The sequence below is a fragment of the Ricinus communis genome, chromosome 7, assembly GCF_019578655.1.
Source record: "Ricinus communis isolate WT05 ecotype wild-type chromosome 7, ASM1957865v1, whole genome shotgun sequence".
Lineage (NCBI taxonomy): Eukaryota > Viridiplantae > Streptophyta > Magnoliopsida > Malpighiales > Euphorbiaceae > Ricinus > Ricinus communis.
Genome location: NC_063262.1, coordinates 22,982,400 through 23,003,144, shown reverse-complemented (window position 1 = coordinate 23,003,144; position 20,745 = coordinate 22,982,400). Strand labels below are relative to the sequence as shown.

The following is a 20,745-nucleotide window of genomic DNA, read 5'->3' as shown; positions in this document are numbered from 1 at the left end:
ATCATTTTTTCTTGTTACAAATTTTAATTGTAAGAAAATGGCTTTATTTTCTATTAGTTTGAAAATCAGTTTATTACAAATTTTATTTACATTACGATGATTTCAACACCAGCTAATATCGTTAACAAATGTCTAAGAATAGCATGAAACTATGACCACAAATTTTTCTTGTTAGCAACTTACGATAGAATAGTTAGTTGAGTATTTATAATTCACAAATTACTAACAAGATTATGCGAGGTTTCCTCCTAGCCCCACTTATTTTAAACATTCTGGCAATGGAGTTGGCATATAAATTGAGTGATCATCTTCAGAAAATATACAGAGAAAAAAAGAAAAAAAAAAGAATAATTTGCACATTAGCAAAAAAATTTAATAAGGTCAAATAAATACTTGGATAGCGCAAGAATGGTTAGAGGAATGACTTCTCTCGATGCCATTAAATGCGCTATCATCTTAGTGCTTGCAGTTCTTATTAGCACAGCTACTTCTGATGATACAGAGCAAATACCAGAATCTCAATCTGCCTTGAACAGCTGGTTTGAAGCCAATGTTAAGCCATATGCAAGTCGCAAAGGAACTCTAAATCCAGCCCTTGAAGCTGCTGAAGCTAATCCTAAAACAATTAAGGTGAGAACAGACGGAAGTGGAGATTTCAAGACTGTGACGGATGCTCTTAAAAGTATTCCAGTGAAAAATACACAGAGAGTGATAGTGGATATTGGTCCCGGAGTTTATACTGAAAAAATCACAGTTGATATTCAGAAGCCTTTTGTTACACTTTATGGATCTCCAAATGCTATGCCAACCTTGGCTTTTGGTGGGACTGCAAAAGAATATGGAACTGATGATAGTGCTACCCTGATAGTGATGTCTGATTACTTTGTAGCTGCAAATATAATTATTAAGGTATGTGTGTATATGCATATATATGTTACATTAATTCGATAGTTAAACCATATGTGTTCTCATTGTTTCTCTTTAATATGTTGTTTTAGAATACTGCACCGAGGCCAAATGGAAAACCACAAGGACAAGCTGTTGCTTTAAGACTTTGGGGCAGCAAAGCAGCCATTTATAATTGTAGAATTCTTGGATTTCAAGACACATTGTGTGATGATCACGGCATGCATTTCTTCAAGGATTGTTATATTGAAGGCACGATTGATTTCATTTTTGGACTTGGAAAATCAATCTATCTGGTAATCACGCAAGCATCACTTCAAATACTTGCCTTTTACAAAAAAAAAAAAAAAGAATTATGAGGCTATATATTTCTATTACTGAAATTTAACAATTAGTTGTTTTCAAATCGATATGCAGAACTCAATAATACATGTGGTAGATGATAAGTTATTGACGGTGATAACAGCACAAGCAGGATCAGATCCCAAAGAAGATACTGGATTTGTATTCGTTCATTGTAGCATAACTGGAGATGGAACAGGAGCATTTTTAGGACGAGCATGGATGCCAATGCCAAGAGTTGTTTTTGCTTATACTAGAATGGGAAAAGTTATCCATCCTGGTGGATGGTTTAATAATTTCCATCCTGAAAGAGAAAGGTACTACATGTAACTCAAATCTTCTTTTACTTCAAAATTTAATTTTAGAAGCTTAAATTTTATTTTTCTTTTAAAAAAACCCAACAATTTGAACAAAGTTTTAGAATTTAGTTTTTTCAATTAATTAAATTATTTTCTATTAGTTGACAAATTTTATTATGTTAGTTGCTAGTTACTAAAGTTTAAGTTTATTGGATTTCAGGACTGTATCATTTGCAGAATATAAGAGCACTGGACCAGGGTATAAACCTAACGAGCGTGTTAAGTACAGCAAGCAACTAACAGATACAGAAGCGAAAAAATACATTTCTCTTGGCTATATTGAAGGTTCTACTTGGCTGCTTCCTCCACCAAAACTATAGAAAGTTAGTTCTCAAGGCATTCTCTACATGTAGATGTTGATGTCTCTAATAATTAATATTTCATTGATGGATATCGCTTAAAAGCTCAGTGTATCAATCACCTTTTTGTATGTTTTTTTTCTGTTCTCTCTATAAAATTTGTAATACTTTCAGTGTTTTAAAGAGTTAAACAACTTATTAGTTGTTTTCAAGAATTATGGATTTGTTCATTCAACCAAATTATAGCTTTCAATGCTGTTTCATATGGTATCACGGATCTGATAAATTAAGACAAAAACTAAGATTACCGTATGTTTTGCCAATCATGGGCAGTCCATTTTTTTGGAAATTTTAACATCAGTAGTTATATATGCATATCTCCTTCAATTATAAGACTTTGATACTGCTTGTTTCAATAGCATAAGAAAAAAAAAAAAAACTGGTTTCTAAGTGTAAATCCTTCAAAAATTAATGGATTAGTTGGACAAAGGAACTTGTTCATAAAGCAATCTACAATATCCTTTTCATGATTCACTTCTATAACTACAATATTTCATGTTTTTCTTTGTTTAGATCATTAATATGACCGCAATACTTCAAGTCTTTCTCTACTTAGAAGGCTCAATATCAAAATTGAGCTTTATGAATTAAGATGGATTTCTCAAATAACTTGATTAGATAGCTGCAGGTTTTGGTTTTCTCGTTCATATGCTCTTTTGAGAGTTCATTGTTTGATTGTCTATTTGCAGTTATGCCAAGTTATTCTCTTCAAAGCCCATTTGCTATTGTATCTGAAAAATTCCATTAAGAAATAAGAAAACATAAATGAAGCTTCCAAAAATACCCACTAAAAGCACTACTACTGTTGCTTTTAGCTTATTAGTGTTTTAAACATGGTTATTCTCGGACCATTGCTATCTTAGCTAGCTTGATACTGGTACACTGTGAGTAGGTTGCGAACCACTGGCACTGAGATAAAAGTGTTGATCCACTGGCACCGGGACTGCTACTAAAAATCAATATTCACCCGTTTCATAAACATATTACAGCACTGCGGAGATGATATAATATGCATACATTCTTCAATGTGAATTATGGCACTAAGGAGATGACAATATGCACATTCTTCTATTTTCTCTATTATTCATAAAAAAATAAATAAATTCAGTCTTACCGATGAATGTGGTTACTGGTTCGCTATTTATTTTTTTAAAAAACTTGGTGGTCTGTATTCGGCGATGACATGGTGGTTGTTGGCGGTGGACTGGTGGTGAGTAAGGAACAAAAAGAGAAAAAAATAGAGAAAGAGAAATGTGGACTGACGTGGCACTTATAATGGGTCCTACTTTTAAAAGAAGTCAAAAGAACTTTCACATCAGTTTTAAGTAACACAGTTAATATTTCTATTATATTGTAGGGCTAAAAGTGCGATTTTTCTTCAATTTTGTATGTATATTTATGCCAAGAAAATAGTTTAACGGCTAATTCTCTCATTGCACCGAAAGTTAAGGATGAAAATGCACATTTTCCCTAATTTAAACTTTTGGTTGAATGTTTCTTTCTTTTATAATATCAAAATCTTAATAACTAGAAACCTATAATTTATCCAAAGTTGGATCTTTTTAAATAAGAAGTTTTAGCACAAGGTAACATTGGCATTCATATATAGATAATGTATTGAATATATAAAATTATTCTTATAGCTACACCAACACCTTAAACTTTTGAGTTCTCCCTCAACACTAAATTTATTCTTTAACTATATAGGTGGAATCACTTGGTGGGGTAGGCCACTAAAGCAACCGCCTAAAGCGATATCTTATATATATTTATAAAAAACTAAAATTGAAAAAATATTTAAAATCTTAAAATATAACTTAGTAAAAAACCTATAAAATAGCGAAGATGTTAACATAATTTTAAGTCTTTTATCTTTATTGAATTCTATCATAAATAATAGCATCATCTATAATTCTTTTTTCTAAAAGTTAAAGTCTATTTACCGTCTAATTTATTGTAATTAAGTTAAATTTTTTGTAAAAAAAAAAAAAGAAATCTCCTAACGTGTATTTGTTTCTCTAGAAAACAGTAGAATAATTCATAAAAACTCTTTTTAAAATACAGTGATATATTTAGTTTTTTATTTAATAATACAAAATTAAAATATCTTAATAATATAGTTTAAAATTAAATGTCTCGATCTTAAAAATATATTTTTTAACATATATTTTAATATTGATGGTTTTGATTTATTTTTGAATTTAGAATTTGTTAAAAGAAGTTGCAGCTTCCATTGAATAACTACAGTTGTATATGCAAAAGAAGCTTTTTCAAGATTAAAGACAATTAACGAATAAGTATGTCTCAAAATAGATTAACAATCTTATCTATCAAAAATGACTTATTGGCTAAATCTGAATATAAAAAATTAATTAGTAATTTTACATCTAGAAAGGCCAGAAGTAAATTTATAGTTTTTTTGGATCTTTTTTTTAATATTTTTATCATTAAAATGCCTCATAGTGTTATTTTAGTCGTAAAATTCTAATTTATTTTATCTCAATTATTTAATTTTAATTGTATTATTGGCAGGATGACTAAATTGTAAGCCAAATTAAAATAAAAAACAAAAAGTAATTTAAAATTTTATGATAAAGTAATTAAATATAATGAAAATATTCCTTCAATATGTGAAAATAGACGATGAAAGAAGCATAACATACATAGATAAAACGTTGATGCCAAGATGGATGCCTTTAGTATACGATGGCAATTATAATTACTCAATGATAATGAATAACGAAAGGTTCGAGATTAACCTGCATAAAGATTAAACATCCAATTGGGTAAATTACACAAGAGAACACCAAACTTTTACCTTTTGTAATGTCTAACCAGTCCCTTTACCAATTATATAACCTATTACTGGACATAGAACCAAACAAACACAAAAAACTTGCATGGCTCAATGACTCTGTAAATGATTTTGAACCATTAAAATTCAAACCTAATGCTCACTTAGTTTCTCTATCTCTAGTCAATGCAATATTATTCAGTTATCCATTTTTTGTTCCCCAAATGATTGTTCTTCAGAAACAAAAGCTAAATTCTTTACTCAAGCACAACATGATTGTAAGGTGGGTTCTTACAATATAAAAGGAATTTAGATGCTTCAATCATATGTGGGATTAACTTCTTTGCCAAAAGGAGAGAAACCTATAGATTTTAAATGGATTTATAAAATAATAAAATTTTGAGAGATCATAATTAACTAGATTAACTTAATTAAGTTGATAATTAACTTAATTCATCAAGATTTCATATGCTAAAAGTTGCATGAGGGTACGGTTCTATTAAGCTGAATTTGCAAGTTGATTTAGAAGTTTCCTTTGGAAAAGCATCCTAAAAACCAAGAAATGCCCAACAAATCCCCATAGCATCGAAAGAAGCAGGCTAAAAGGAATGGATAGAAGCATTATAGAACTTTAGAAACAAATGAGAAAGAAGAGATTCCATGATCACCCACTTGAAGCTAATTAAGAAAGCAGTTGCCAGCATATCTACAATTAAATTGTTTGCATTTCTTGGACTTATTCTGCTTACCCTTTATCTTCTTGTTTCCTTGCTTTCCTCACATTGTTTCAAGGCTTATTGTGCTTGGATTAAAAAGCTGTCCTTTTTTACCTATATCTTACTATATATTCCATGTAATAAAGATGGTTAAGAACTACTCATTTTTTTATTGAAGCTAATAATGCAATCTCTTCTTATCAAAAATACCATTAAAAAAGAAAAACACTCGACTTAGCATAACTAAATTTGCATTCCATCTCATTAGTCATGGAGTGCGATTTAAATTCTTAAGACAAACAATAGAAGAATCAGTAAAAGTTAGCAAATTGTAACCTGTGATATTACTGCAATTCAAGAAGACAAAAGAAAAACAAAAACAATAATGAGAATGCCAGTAAATTACACCAAGACATGCATATGAGTCCAAACAGAAGGTTTGCTATTCGGATTTTTAGCATGGTTGAAAAAAAATAAGGTTGCATTGGGTTCACAAAATAACCCTCAAATACCCAATTCATGCAAACATATAAACAAATCATTCCTGGGTCGGACTCCAAGTTCCAAAGATTGAAGCAGAGATATTGTAGTGAATAGTCAAATGAGATGGTCCATGCATGATTGTGTGTGCATGTACAGTGATATGTTGTACACTGCACATGGATGTTAAAAGAGAACAACAGAAGTTCTTATTTTTACAGACATGGTGAAAATTTTTGTACATAAGTTGACCTATTAGCAAGTGGCACATATTTTACAAACCACAAAGTACAAATGATAGTCGTTGAGTAAATGAGTGAACAATGTGAAAATATTATATTATATATAAAATATATAGTTTATTTATTTTTTTTGTCTTGGGTTTTCTCTCTATGTAATTTTGCAATTATCAAATTCGGTCATCCCCAAGCAAGAAAAGGGGACAGTTCTTTCTCTCAAATAAGTCCACCACATGACCAAACAACTTACCCCATGAATCCTTCTAAATTATATGTGGGGTACTTCCTCATATTCCTCTCTTTCTTTATGCAAATCTAATGTCAATTTCAACCCTTTATCTTAATGATATTTTATTTATGTGCTTTCTGTCTCAGAGGAGTTGGGGGCTTCCTTTCTGTGCCAAAATCCAACACCATAAGACAACTGAATAGGTACTCATCGATCACTCTGTCCCTCACCGTCTTCTTTAACCTCTTACTTTGCTTTTGGTTGGTTTGGTCCTTAAAAAGATATATAAATGCTTTAATTGTTTTAGAAGAAACATAGTTGCATTATCTTTGTTCTATTTGTTCATGAAGAAACATAGGATACTTCACTTTCTAGATTTACATGGCATGATAAGAAAACTAATAGATTTCTCTTCTAATACTGCAATTCTATGGCTATTCTTTTAGCATCAAATTTTTTCATAATATGTTACAGTAACATATAAAAAAACTTATTATATATTAATTTCTTCTTTCCATTTGAGACTATATGACAAGTAAATTTATTTTAATGGGAAGATTTTTTGTGTTAAAAGTGGGTTAAAGCACAAGTAACAAAATTAGAAAAGAAAAAGTTAGCCTTAGCCGCATAGAAACCCTAGAAAAAGGGTGAAAAAAATGACAAATCCTAAGGTGACTAGGCCCTATATTGAAACGGTCCACTGTACCTTGATAAGGGTACCCTTCCCCCTTGCAAAAAAAGGGATTAGATAGAGTTGCTAGCCAGGGACTGTTGCCGTATAGGAGTATTATTTAGCAAATAGGAAAGGAATAACAAATTAAAGAGTGTTCCAAAGTTAGTGACAATATTTTCTCAACGGCACAGAACCAGAGTCTCGAAATATGCAAACAACAGCAAAAACAACAACAATAACAAACAACAAATCCTCTTAAAACTCCAAAACAATGTCCAAAAGCAATTAAAAGAAAGGAGCACAGTATCGATTCCAGTTCTTTCGCCTTGGACCTATTCTCTTTGGCCCTTTCTTCCTTCTCCTTGATACCCCCTCTTAAATTCTCTCTCTTTCAAATTAACTTATTCATTAAAGTGCTCCATATTCTTTTCTTTTTTCTTACTCTTTCTCTCTCTCTCTCTCTTCCTAGTCAAATCCCATAAATTATTAAATTAATGTTTGTTTTTTTTAATTTAAGATTTCTCATGTAATTATCTACTATTATGTCCAGAGTGATCAGTTTGACAATCAATTACTGTTGTATTTTACCCCCATATTTTACCTTCTTAATCTGTTATAGCCCCCCTGTCAATATTTTAACTTATAACTATCTCTCAATTTCTATTTTTTGACCGTTCCTGCTCTGTATAAATGTTTTATTATTCACTTAAAATTACGTTAATTTGATAAAGTAAAGAAATAATAAGCAAATATATACAGAAATAAAAGAAGTTAAATTAAGAAATATTCTAAATTTAAATAATAATTGAACAGTGCAGAATTTAAATTAGTTAAATCAAGGAGAAAAACTATGTATTGGGTCACATTATTTTCCGAATACATGGGACAGCATTTTCTCTTATTCTTTTTTTTTTTTTTGAAATATATATAAATACTTGTATTAGAAGCTAATTAAAATCAGATAGTACAAGAAGATGAATATCATGGGGAACATCTCCCTCCATAGACATCAACATAATCAATCAAGGCTTTTTTAGCATTTTCAAAGAGTCTTTAATTTACAACAAACTTATACAAATAATTTGTATCCATCCATTATTTTGTTTCACAATTTTCATTTTAAAACATTGAACACTGACTTGGAAGCACATGTTCAATCAAATTAGGAGCTTAATGTCAAAATATATGTTCACATATATAAGATATCCAAAATTCAATTTATGGCCCTGTTTTAAGTAAAATAAACTTAGAGATAATATTTATACCAGCTCCATTCATATTTTGATTTATTTTTTTCTCAATCACAAAGATTGAATCTAAATTAATAAATTGAAACCGAATTTTTGTCAAAGAAAAAATAAATTCTTAAAATAATATTTTGCATTTCCCAAGAGTTACTCTTTACATTAATGCTAAATTGGAAAGAAAAACCAATTTTAAAAAATTGCCATGTTTAAAGGCTAACCATGGCGTAGTTGTGTTACAGATAATATACACTAATGTATGTAAACGAGAACTATATAAAATACCCAAAGCCAAAACCCTCTCTCTCAAACACTCTTCCTGTCTCCCTCCTGAAAACTTAAAACCCCAAAAGACATATTGTGACAACACCAGCAGCAGCGGCAGACACAAGTAACCCAAAACCATGCACCACCCACAACCCACACAGAAGAGACACAAATTCTCCATCAACGACCACGTTGACATTCTCGTTGAAATCCTCAAGCGACTAGACGGTCGTTCACTGGGCGTCGCGGCCTGCGTTTGCAATCTCTGGTGCACCATTGCTCGCAATGACTCTCTCTGGGAAAACCTCTGCTTCCGTCACGTCATCTCTCCTCCTCCCTCCGGTGTGCGTCCCGTCATTGTCGCTCTCGGAGGCTACAAGAGGCTCTACATGGTCTGCGTACGTCCTGTGCTGAGTCAACTTGGTCGCCGGTTCAGACTCAGTAGTGGTGGTGAGTCAGACCGTGCTAGGAGAATGTGGACTCGGGATGAGGTTGAACTCTTGCTTTCTCTGTTTTGTGTTGATTATTACGAGAGACTTGAGAGGATTGGCGGTTATGCGTCTGCATCATCTCTCATGTTCCTTTGCAAGCCTGTTAACGTTTGATTTGTTCACTTTTTTTCTTTTTCCTTGATTTTGTTGAATAGGTTTTTTGATTGATTTCTAATGGTAAAACAATAAGTCATAGAATAGAGAGAATTAGGCCAATCCTAGGATACCATTTGTATTAGTAATTTTTTATTACACTAATTCATCTTTTACAATGAATAATATATATATATATATATATATATATATATATATATATATATATATATTACACTAATTCATCTTTTACAATGAATAATATATATATATATATATATATATATCTTTTCATTCATTTTTAATGGGTAAAAATATGGTATGAATTTGCTACTGCTGGAGCCATTATACTCAGTTACATGGGCAGTCCATGTAAAAAGAAATTCCCAGAACCTTAAAAGTACAATCTTTACATTACACCTTAATATCTCAAGAAGAAAACCTGAAAACTAAACAGCATGTTAGTGTACAAAGTACGTCTGTAGACACAAAAAGTACAGCAACAAGAAGAGTAGAGCAGTACGTATGTAGCATAAATCTGCACCCACAAACTTTCACATTGATTATTCACTTGTGGATATTGCTTTTGTCCATTTTCTGGTTGTAGAATTCCAACAAATCTAAATAGGCAAGGGCAAGTTATAATCTCTCATGACATCTACAAATAGTTGAGATTTTCAGAGTCGGAAGTTACCGACAGATTTAGTCTCTTAATAGATGCGTATTTTACTTTCAATTTGGGTCTTTTTTCTATTTATATTTAGACAAAAAAATTAGAATATATGTAAAATCTCTGTATACTGATATGCTATACATATATAGTGATAAAAATTGTGATTTCATTTTGGACCAATTATAAATAGAAAAATAAAAAAAATTCTTTATTGTAATAAATTATAAATTTCATAAATCCCGCCTTAATAAAGTATTTCTTTATATAGTAAAATTTATATATTCGCCCCTAACTCTTTTACTATATCAAAAGGCGCATATATGGGTAGATTCTAGCCTCCTGTTGCTTTATGCACACGGTTGGCCTAAAAATTGAGTCCCCAGCAATTATCGCCATATCAATCGGTGGTTGTAAGACTTTTTAACATTATCGTGCGTGTTTGTCTACTATGAGAGAATCCTCGAGATTTTGATTTTTTCCGAAGGGCAGGCTTCAACTATGATCCCATATCAGACGAGATTACCTATTGAGTTTAAGCATATTAATAAATAGAGGAAAATAAACCTACCAAGATTTCCTAGTAACGGCAAGCAAACTAGAAATATTCCAGCTTGAGAATTGAGCACCCTCAGCTTTCAAACTATAGTCTAGAGAAGTGTTCTCAGTGATAGATCGGGTCCAAGTCTCTTAGAAGGGAGCACCAAACACTACAAAAAAATCATGAAATAGAGACCACATTTAAAAATCATACAAAAAGTGATCGCTATTAGAAACCACTTTGAGACTACATAGTGACCACTAGAAGACCAAAATATTTTTATGATCGTCATTAATGCATAAATAAAGAGACCAATTAGTAGTGATTGAATTCGGCTAGTTAATTATTAACCAGTTCTTGCTATTCAAAATTTCAATTGCCAAATGGACTTTTCAATCATACAAAAGTAGAGACCACATAGAGACCATATAGCGACCACAATTTTAGAGACTACAGAATATGGTCTCTAAGTGGTCGTTATTAGCACGTCTAAATTTGGCTGAAAATTTAGCGACCACTTAGACACCATAGCTATGTAGTTTTTAGAGTAGCGACCACATATATGTGGTTTCTAAATCCCCGCCAATTTGTAGTGAGATTGCAATGTCTACTTAGAGACCACAAAAGTGGTCTCTAATTTAAAGACCACATAGTTGTGATCACTACTGTTTATGGATTTAGAGAAAATGTAGTCTCCAACTTAATAAAATCGTATTATCAATAAAAATATATTTTTATGAGTATTATAATTTTAATATACTAATAAAATAAATTATTATATAACATTAATAAGATATTCATATAATATAAATAATAATATACAAATATTAATTAATTGTCATTATAACTAATAATATAATTATGACATATAATATAATGATATATATTATTATTGAATATGTGAAATAGGAATGTGATTGGACTTGGGTCCAAAATTGCAAATTGGATAAAAAAAATAGGAGTGAAACAGCTACACTTTTACAAAAACTCATTGTGACTTTCTTTTTTTGATATTCTCCTTCTTCTCCTACTTTTGCAGAAACTCAATCCCTAATTTTTTAACAAGCCCTAATTCTAAACATCCTTAATAACCTCTGCCATCGACCACCACGGCAATTTGTCTCCGATGAAATCGTACTACAAGGCCCCATCGACAGTGAGTTACTGTAACTTAGCTTCGATTTGCTTTTTTTTTTTTTATTAAAAAGTTATAAACTCAGTTAAAACAGCTTGATATTTACTGTGTGACCACTTCAACTTCAGTTCAGATATTCCAGCCTACATTTATGCAACTATATGGTAGAGTTTCAGTGGAAGTAGTCAATTTATATTCAGTTTAGATAGTCCTACTTTGTAGCATTAAATCAGTTTGTAATCTCTTAATATTATCTCTGGTTGTTGTAAATCTGCTATAAATATGAATGAGATATCAGTAAAGAACGACTGAGCCATTATTCTAAATATTCTTAATTTATATCTTGGTATCAGAGCCAAATCTTGGCCAACGCCAAAAACAAGCCAAACATGGCCACTCCTCCAAATACTCCAAGTTCTGGTGAACCATTCCCATTATCCAACCTGCAAAATAAAATTTCACTCACTCAATACAATGCGATCAAACTTGATCGAACAAATTATCTCCTGTGGGAGACAATGATTATGCCAGTCATCAAAGGCCACAAATTGGATGGCTATATTCTTGGTAACAAACCATGTCTTCTTGAATTTATACCAAGAACCACACCGGGTAGTACAGTAAAAATACCCAGTTCAGAATATGAAGAATGGGTCTCACATGATCAGTTGCTATTAGGATGGCTATATAGCACCATGAATCCAGATATAGCTTCACAAATAATGAAGAAATCAACTTCCAAGGAGTTATGGGATGCAGCAAAAGAGCTTTCAGGCGCACACACAAAATCCAGAGTCATCTGCTATATAGGTGAATTACAGAAAACAAGGAAAGGAGGAATGAAGATGGAGGAATACTTGACCATAATGAAGTCATTTTCTGACAATCTGATATTAGCAGGTAGTCCAATATCTTTACCTGATCTAATTACTCAAATTTTAAGTGGTCTTGATGCAGAATACACTCCAATAGTGGTTCAACTCAGTGACAAATAGTCAATATCATGGATTGAATTGCAGACTACTTTGTTGACATTTGAGAGCAGGTTAGGACAACTCAAAAGCTATCAAACAGGAGGTATCAATCTAAGCCAAGCTGCAGCTCATATTGCAATAAACAAATATGAACCCAAGTTCACCAATTCAAATTATGGAGGAGGACAAAATCGACCCATAAATAACTACAGCAGAGGCACTAAAGGAAGATTTCGAGGAAGGGGAGGACGAAATAATGGCAACAGACCTCTATGCCAACTTTGCAACAAAGTAGGCCACACCATTGCAGTTTATTGGAATAGATTTGATCAAAATTTCACAGGCAACACATCAAATCAGATAAACCAAAACAGAAATCAGGCACCAAATGCATTTATGGCTTCACCTGAAACCATTGATGATCCGTCATGGTATGCAGATTCAGGAGCCAGCCATCATGTCACCAATAATTTGGATTATTTACAGCAGAAACAAAGTTATACTGGCAAGAACTTTCTTGTCATAGGCAATAGAAGTAAACTTGATATTAGCTATGTAGGTAATTCAAGATTTCCTACTCAACGGAAGAATTTATTGCTTAAAAATATGTTATATGTTTCTAGTATCATAAAGAATTTGCTAAGTATCTCTCAATTGGTGACTGACAATAAGGTAAATGTTGAGTTTAACTCTTTTGGTTGTTTTGTGAAGGACAAGCTAACGGGACTAGTGATTCTACAAGGGAAGCTTGAAGATGGTTTATACAAGTTTGAAGCTGTTTCTAATCCAATTAAGCCTAACATCACAAAATCAAAGTCTAGAGTCATTTCACTTTCAATAAATTTATCAAATTCAGAGTCTGTTAGTTCTTTTAATTCCTCCAAAGACTATCTGCAAAAGTATTATTTCAAGTTTTAAAATTATGTAATATCAATTCAAAAATTAATGAAATGAATTTTTGTGATGCTTGTCAACTTGGAAAATCACATGCTTTGCCTTTTAAAAATTCTCAATCGCATGCAAAATCTATTTTGGATTTAATTCATACCGATCTTTGGGGACCTGCACCATTACTTTCATCTTCTGTTTATCGATTTTACGTACACTTTATTGACGATTTTAGTCGTTTCACTTGGATTTATCCTTTAAAATTCAAAAGTAATGTTGTTCAAGCCTTTAGTCATTTTAAAAATCTTGTTGAAAATTAATTTGGCAGAAAAATAAAACAGCTTTACTCATATTGTGGAACTGAGTATCTACCATTTTTTCAAATAGCTCAACAATCTAGAATCATTTTTAAACACACTTGTCCACATACCTCCGTTCAAAATGGTAGAGCTGAAAGGAAGCATAGACATATTGTTGAAATGGGATTAACTCTCTTAGCTCAAGCTAAAATGCCATTAAAATTTTGGTGGGAAGCTTTTGAAAGTGTTGTCTTTTTAATAAATAGACTACCAAGTCATGTTCTTCAAAATATTTCACCAATGCAAAAATTATTTGACAAAATTCCAGATTTATCCTTTCCTAAAGATTTTTAGTTGTAGATGTTTTCCATGTCTTAGACCATATCAAACTCATAAGTTTCAATTTCATTCAACAAAGTGTTTTTTTCCTGGCTATAGTGAATCTCTTAAAGGATATAAATGTCTCAGTTCTACAGGCAGAATATATATCTTTAGACATGTAATTTTTAATGAAAAAGAATTCCCCTACCATTTTGGGTTTCTAAATACCAAAATATCATCAAGTCCTGTCATTATTTCTGCACCATTGTCATGGAACATTCTTTCAAATTTAACTAATCTGACTACAGATTCTACTTGTACAAAGCAACATCAAATTTTCTCACTGGCATCATCAAGTTCTGAAGGCTCCACTTCTATCTCACCAAGAGATTTATCTCAAGAATTTACTGCTGAAAGTTCCATAAATGATGAGCCAAAACAGTCCTCAATTCAAGTAGAAACTCAATCAATTGGCCATCCCATGGTGACGAGAGCAAAGAGCGGAATTTACAAGCCAAAATTTCCTTATACAGGTATCGTTGATACTATTGATAATTTGAATTTTATGGAACCTATAACTGTTTCAACAACTCTTAGTAATAACAATTGGAAGAAAGCGATGCAAACTAAGTATCAAGCATTAACCTTGAACCAAACATGGCATCTAGTTCCAGCATCTGAAGCTCGGTCCTTAGTTGGAAGCAAATGGGTTTTCAAGCTCAAATACAATCCAAATGGGAGTATAAAGCGTTATAAAGCAAGGTTAGTGGCCAAGGGATTCCGCCAAACACCTGGAAGTGCGACAACTAAACATAAATAATGCATTTTTGAATGGTCTTCTTGCTGAAGATGTTTATATGGTGCAACTCGAGGGCTTTGTTGATCCAAAGAAACCAAATTTTATTTGTAAACTTGACAAGGCTATCTACGGCCTTAAACAAGCTCCCCGTGCTTGGTTTGATAGGTTGAAAGATACTTTAATCAGTTGGGGATTCTGCAATTTCAAATGTGACACTTTTCTCTTCTTTTTTAAGTCTAACACTAAATTTTTGTTTATTCTCATTTATGTTGACGACATCTTGATAACATGCAATGATAATAAACTTGTGCAAACTTTCATTCATAAGTTAAATAAAATCTTTTCACTGAAAGACATGGGTCTTTACATTATTTTCTTGGAATTAAAGTCTTTAGAGATGAAATTGGGATGTATCTTACACAATCAAGATATATTCAAGAATTACTCAAGAAAGCTGGAATGTGACATGTCAAAGAATGCTCAACACCACTAGCAATGGAAAAGAAGTTGTCTAAAAAAGATGGAGAAATCATGAAGAATCCTACAGCCTATTTTTAGTACCAGAGCGTATCACTAGTACTTGCATCTGTTTGTGTTTGAACTTGTATAAATTTTATGAGCAGGCTTGTTAGTTCAAGAGATATCACGGAGCTCCACCTGAAGCTATTAGATTGTGAGATCATATTAAGGAAAAAGGAGGCCTTGCAGCCACCTCCGTTAGCTCAAGTCATTGTAATGCTTTCCTCTTATCTGCTCAATAAATTTTATGGGATTGATTTCGATTAATTTCTTGGTCAAGCTCATGGAGAGAAGAAATTCAAAATGTGATGTTATTCTTTTGTTGTATTTCAGGAAAAATAGTAGAGTATGGCAAGCCAATGAAGTTAATGATTGGGCAGCTCGTCAAGGAATATTGGTCTCATTATCACTATGCAGAATTACGTTGAAGCTAATAACCATTTCTTACGTAAGCCAAATTTCACTCCAGCTTGGTATCAAAATGGAGTGGAGAGTAATGTTCAAGTGTGGAAGTAGAATGTATAGTAGTGGCAAGGGAAGGCTACTAATTGAAGGTGGTGGCAGAGGTCATAACTAGATATTTAAGGTTATGTAAACAAGATCTACTGCAAGAAAGCAACTGAATGTAATTGGTCATAACCATTTCGAATTTCAAATTCCAACTTCTTTCATAAGTGTAGAAAAGCTCAATGATACTACAAAAGTGGAAGCAATCTTCCTTTATTGGTTTACGCTTCAAGATGTGAATGCATCATCTTCTCCACACAACAGATATAGCAGAGAACATTGAGTTCTTTCATATTATGTATCTTACAGTACTGAATTTTATTATTGCGCTTTGCTCTTATGTTAGATTTGAACATGTTTCGTTTTCTTTTTATTTATGCAATCGTGATTTGGTGCTTTGTTTTATTTCAATTAGAAACTGAGGTTCTTTTTTTATTATTTTTATTATTGCAAAAATTTATAATTATTCTTGTAAATTATTTACTATAATTTAATATAATATTAAAATAGTCATAATAATATAAAATTAATATAATTAGTGATATTATAAATGAATATAGAGACCACAAAATATGGTCTCTAAATGGCACCAATTTAAAGAAATAGCGATCGCTTAGAGACCATTTATTTTAGACTCTATTTAGAGACCATGTACATGTTGTCTATGTGTGGTCGCTAAGTGTCTTTTATGTTTTTTAGCCGTTCGATTTAGCGACCATTAGGAGATATAATAGTGATTACTTATTGTGATCTTTAAATTAGCGATAAATGTTTTAGAAATTGTCAAAAGTGATCGCTAAGTGATCTGTAAAAGTGAATAGAGACTACTTAGAGACCACATAGATACTACTTTTGGTGGTCTTTAAATGCTGAAATTTTTGTAGAGAAAGAGGGTGAGAGCTCTGTCGTGCCTGAACCATGTCGTACAACAAGATGATGTTTATGAGTCGAATTACTTAAGAATGCAGCCCAAATATAAATGCAGGCAAGAGACCGATAGCGAACAAGTACCGCGAGGGAAAGATGAAAAGAACTTTAAAAAGAGAGTCAAAGAATACTTGAAATTACCAAGAGGGAAGTGGATGCGATTAGCAATGTGCCTTGGTTAGATGTGGAACGACCAAAAATTAGTCCGCTGATCGGCTCGAGGTGCGGATCGACGCGGATCGCAGCAACGGCCCAAGCCCAGACTTTTAATATGCTTGCAGAGACGCCATCGCAGTGATAATTTTAAAAAATATATGTCATGTTTTGTTTTATTTTACTATAGTATTGTTTTGTCTCATTAATTTTATTTATATAATGACAAAATATATGCGTATTTTATTTCTGATTTTTATCATTTCACCAATAAAATTATATATTAAATCTTAAAAAAAATTTAATACTTAAACCTCCATTAAACTATAATCTCTTCGTAATCATAAATTTTATTTAGTCCCCTCTGTATGACTATAGAGAGGGTTACTCTCTCATATATATATATATATAACTCAATATATAATCTTATCATAATTTCATATATATTTCTAATTCCAAAAAATATATGAATTACTATATCATTTTATATATACACCTATGATGGAATACTCAATATAGACTTTTATAAAAATTAAAGATAAAAAATTAGAAAAATAGACTTTTATAAAAATTAAATATAGAAAATTTAAAAGATATATGATACTTTTAATTTTATTTTATTAATATCATCATTATTATTATAATATTTTATTAGTATGATTATTGGTCGTCTGTATTATAGAAATTTAAAATTCGTTTTTCTTATATCTTTTTATTATTTTTTTAAAAAATAAAATTTTATTTTTATTTAATTGTGATAATATTACAAAATTAAAATTAAGATATTATACATTTTGCATATTTCTTTTTTATTAACATGGAGACTTTATTTTAATATTTTATTAAATAATATCATTAAATTATTTTAAGAAAATAAATAAAAATAATTATTCAACTCAGATAAATATATAAATTTAGTATTGAAGATGAGCCATTAAATCAAACCAAAAGAAATTAAATGTTATATGATTTTATATAAATCTATTTAAAATTTAATTTTAATAGATTTATAAAGTATATAATAACACAAAAATTTCTATTATATAATAAAGAAAAATATTAATAAAACAGTTAAATATATTTAATAAAATATTATATTCTATACTAATTTATTTAATATTATATATATATATATAGAGAGAGAGAGAGAGACCAAAGTAACATTGTTGCTCAGAAAGTAATAATAACAAGTGGGTCAATAAAATACTCATAGGTAGATAGAGTACAAAGACAGGAAAATGGAATTAAAATAATATTGACTCAAAACAATACACAACATTTAATAGTTAGTTGCAAAATGGAATTGAAATCCAATAGGTAGCAATTTGTACTGTACGGGTCAAAGGTTGTTGTTGTTGATTTAATGGTAGCATCAAATTACCTGCGGGATGTGGGTCCTACAAGTTTGTATTTGTCCTAACCATTAATTTGCAATAATATCTTTGTTTCTTTATTTTTTTGGTTTTTCATTTTCTTTTTTTTTTTTTTTTTTTAGACATATGGCTTTAGGATTACCGAATGTGAAATCCATTCAGGGGCCTTCACCGTGTACGCGAATTATAATATTATTATTAGTGGTTCACCGTGTTGTATCTCAACAGTTATTATCATTTAATAAATTTTTAATATTAATTTATATATTTTATTTCTTAAGATTTTTATAAATTATAAAAATATAATATAAAAATATTTATTAATTAATCTAGTATTATATAAATTATATTATAAAATATAATTCATATTATTATTTTTATATAATTTAAAATTTATTTATTATTGAATATAATATAAGAATTATAATATTAGAATTAGAATTACTATCTAATCAAGAAAATAATTTATTAATTAATATATAATTAATATATAATTTTTATACAAAATTAGTATTGTTATTTAATTATAAAATTATTTATTAGTTAATATAATATTAAAATATAATAATATATATTATTTTTTAAAATTATAGTCAAAATTTAATTTGAAAATATAATTTACTAACTAAATAAATTAAAAAAAGGTTATAAAATTATATATAAATTTAAATTATTTTCTTCTTTTTTCTAATTATTTTTTGATTTATGAGAGAAAAAAAAACATCAATTTTGACTTCTTTTTTTAACATTAAATTTATACTCTTACAATGGTTTGGGTGGAAACGAAGTCTGGTGATGGACATAAATAAAAAAGAGTTACATTATGTATTGTCTTTTTAGAAAAAAATATTTTTTTACGGTAGGTTTCTTTGTCTTTCATTTATAATGTACCTATGTTTCATTTTTTTCTTTTTTACGGTGAATTATATTTTCTTTTCTTATTTTTATTTTTGATTTCTTTTTATAGCAAAACTATACTTCCATCTTTAAAGGTAATAAATGCATATATTTATCCATGTAGCGCAATGAAAAAAAAAAAAAAAAAGTGTCGGTCTTTGTATTATTATAAGTAATAACATCAAAAGTCTGTCTTATTTACGTTGTATAAATCCTTCATCAGCCTTTTAGTTAAATCCTTCTTTTTTTTCTTATTAAAAAAATTAAATGGGCAAACTGGATCTTTCTTTGTTGTGTAAAATTTTCTTTTCAATATTTTTGAATAAGAAAGAATAAATATTTCTACTAAAATGTTAAATGTTTCTAAGAGAATAATTGAATTCTAATTTTTGAATTTTATATTGCTTCTTCAAATATATTGTTTTACTAATTAATAATATTAAAAAATATATTAGATTCTTTTAATCTATTATCGATTGTGTATTTAAAATATTGGAATTTAGTAATTTGATAAAAAAATATAGTGATTTATCCTTCTAGTGTTAGAAAATATTGAGAAATAAATGACTCCAACTAATATTTGAACACGCATCTAAAATGTTTAATAAATATTCTAAATAATACATATATATATATATATATATATTATTTTTCATATAACTTTTAAAAAAAATTATTTTGATTTGCTAAAAATATATATACTAAATATGTACCAAAATATGTGAAATAGATATTATAAATACGAGTTAATTAAAAATATCTCAAATAGCAAATTTACATACTAGCAATATATTATATGTATACTAAATATATAGTAAATATATACCAAAATATGTGAAATTGATATCCAAAAATATAAAATAGATACTAAAACATAATTTCAAAAATAAGTTGTATATACTAATTCTATACCAAATGTATACTTAATATGTATTGAAATATATACTATAATAAATACAAAAAGATAATTAGAAAAAATCAGAAAAATAACCACACAATATTTAAAAAAAAATTGTGTGTATTTTGTGTTCATTGTATTTTCAAATTATTTCAAGTTTTTCATATTCAGATAATTATAAGCTATTTCAATTTAAAATATCATCAAGTTCGAATCGAATAGATCAATTTTTAAATTAAGTTATGGTTTTCTTTTTATATGTTTAGAGAGTAACGATCTTTAGAAGGTCAGATACTTGAAAATATAAACCTTCTTTAAGATTTTAATTAAGAATACAATAGAATTTCTTGTTAATATATGTATCAATAGCAGAATATATTTAATTATTTACTAAATAATTTTACTTTGGGTTTATTTTCAATTTTAAATCAGATTTTAGCCTATTATAAGTTTAATAGTATTGGATTTTAGTTCATGTCAAACTTGAATTAAACTAATATCATCTTTGGTCTTCAGTCTCTTGTTCGTCACTTGCTGATTTGGTCTTGAATTGCTCCTTTCATATAATTTTAAATTATTTTTTATTTAAGGTTATTTTTTAGTTTTATACTACATGAATTCGATTTTTATATAGAGTAAACTTCTATACAGT

At 29.7% G+C, this 20,745-nt stretch overlaps 2 protein-coding genes across 2 annotated transcripts; both read left to right on the top strand.

Moving 5' to 3' along the window:
• The first annotated feature begins 308 nt into the window (after positions 1-308).
• LOC8264012 (putative pectinesterase 63) lies at positions 309-2,121 on the top strand. Its single transcript, XM_002530178.3, has 4 exons — positions 309-909; positions 999-1,202; positions 1,324-1,565; positions 1,768-2,121. The coding sequence occupies exons 1-4, from the start codon at positions 409-411 to the stop codon at positions 1,925-1,927; spliced, it is 1,107 nt and encodes a 368-aa protein (XP_002530224.1). The 5' UTR covers positions 309-408; the 3' UTR covers positions 1,928-2,121.
• Positions 2,122-8,545: 6,424 nt separating this feature from the next.
• Positions 8,546-9,353, top strand: LOC8264013 (F-box protein SNE). Its single transcript, XM_002530179.4, has one exon. The coding sequence runs from the start codon at positions 8,746-8,748 to the stop codon at positions 9,211-9,213; it is 468 nt and encodes a 155-aa protein (XP_002530225.1). The 5' UTR covers positions 8,546-8,745; the 3' UTR covers positions 9,214-9,353.
• Positions 9,354-20,745: the final 11,392 nt, after the last annotated feature.

Bases quoted from the DNA above. Each gene is read 5' to 3' on its own strand.
- LOC8264012 (XM_002530178.3), top strand. From the start codon at position 409: ATGGTTAGAGGAATGACTTCTCTCGATGCCATTAAATGCGCTATCATC. The intron at 910-998 runs GTATGTGTGTAT...ATGTTGTTTTAG, and splicing joins CTGCAAATATAATTATTAAG to AATACTGCACCGAGGCCAAA. The intron at 1,566-1,767 runs GTACTACATGTA...ATTGGATTTCAG, and splicing joins TTCCATCCTGAAAGAGAAAG to GACTGTATCATTTGCAGAAT.
- LOC8264013 (XM_002530179.4), top strand. From the start codon at position 8,746: ATGCACCACCCACAACCCACACAGAAGAGACACAAATTCTCCATCAAC.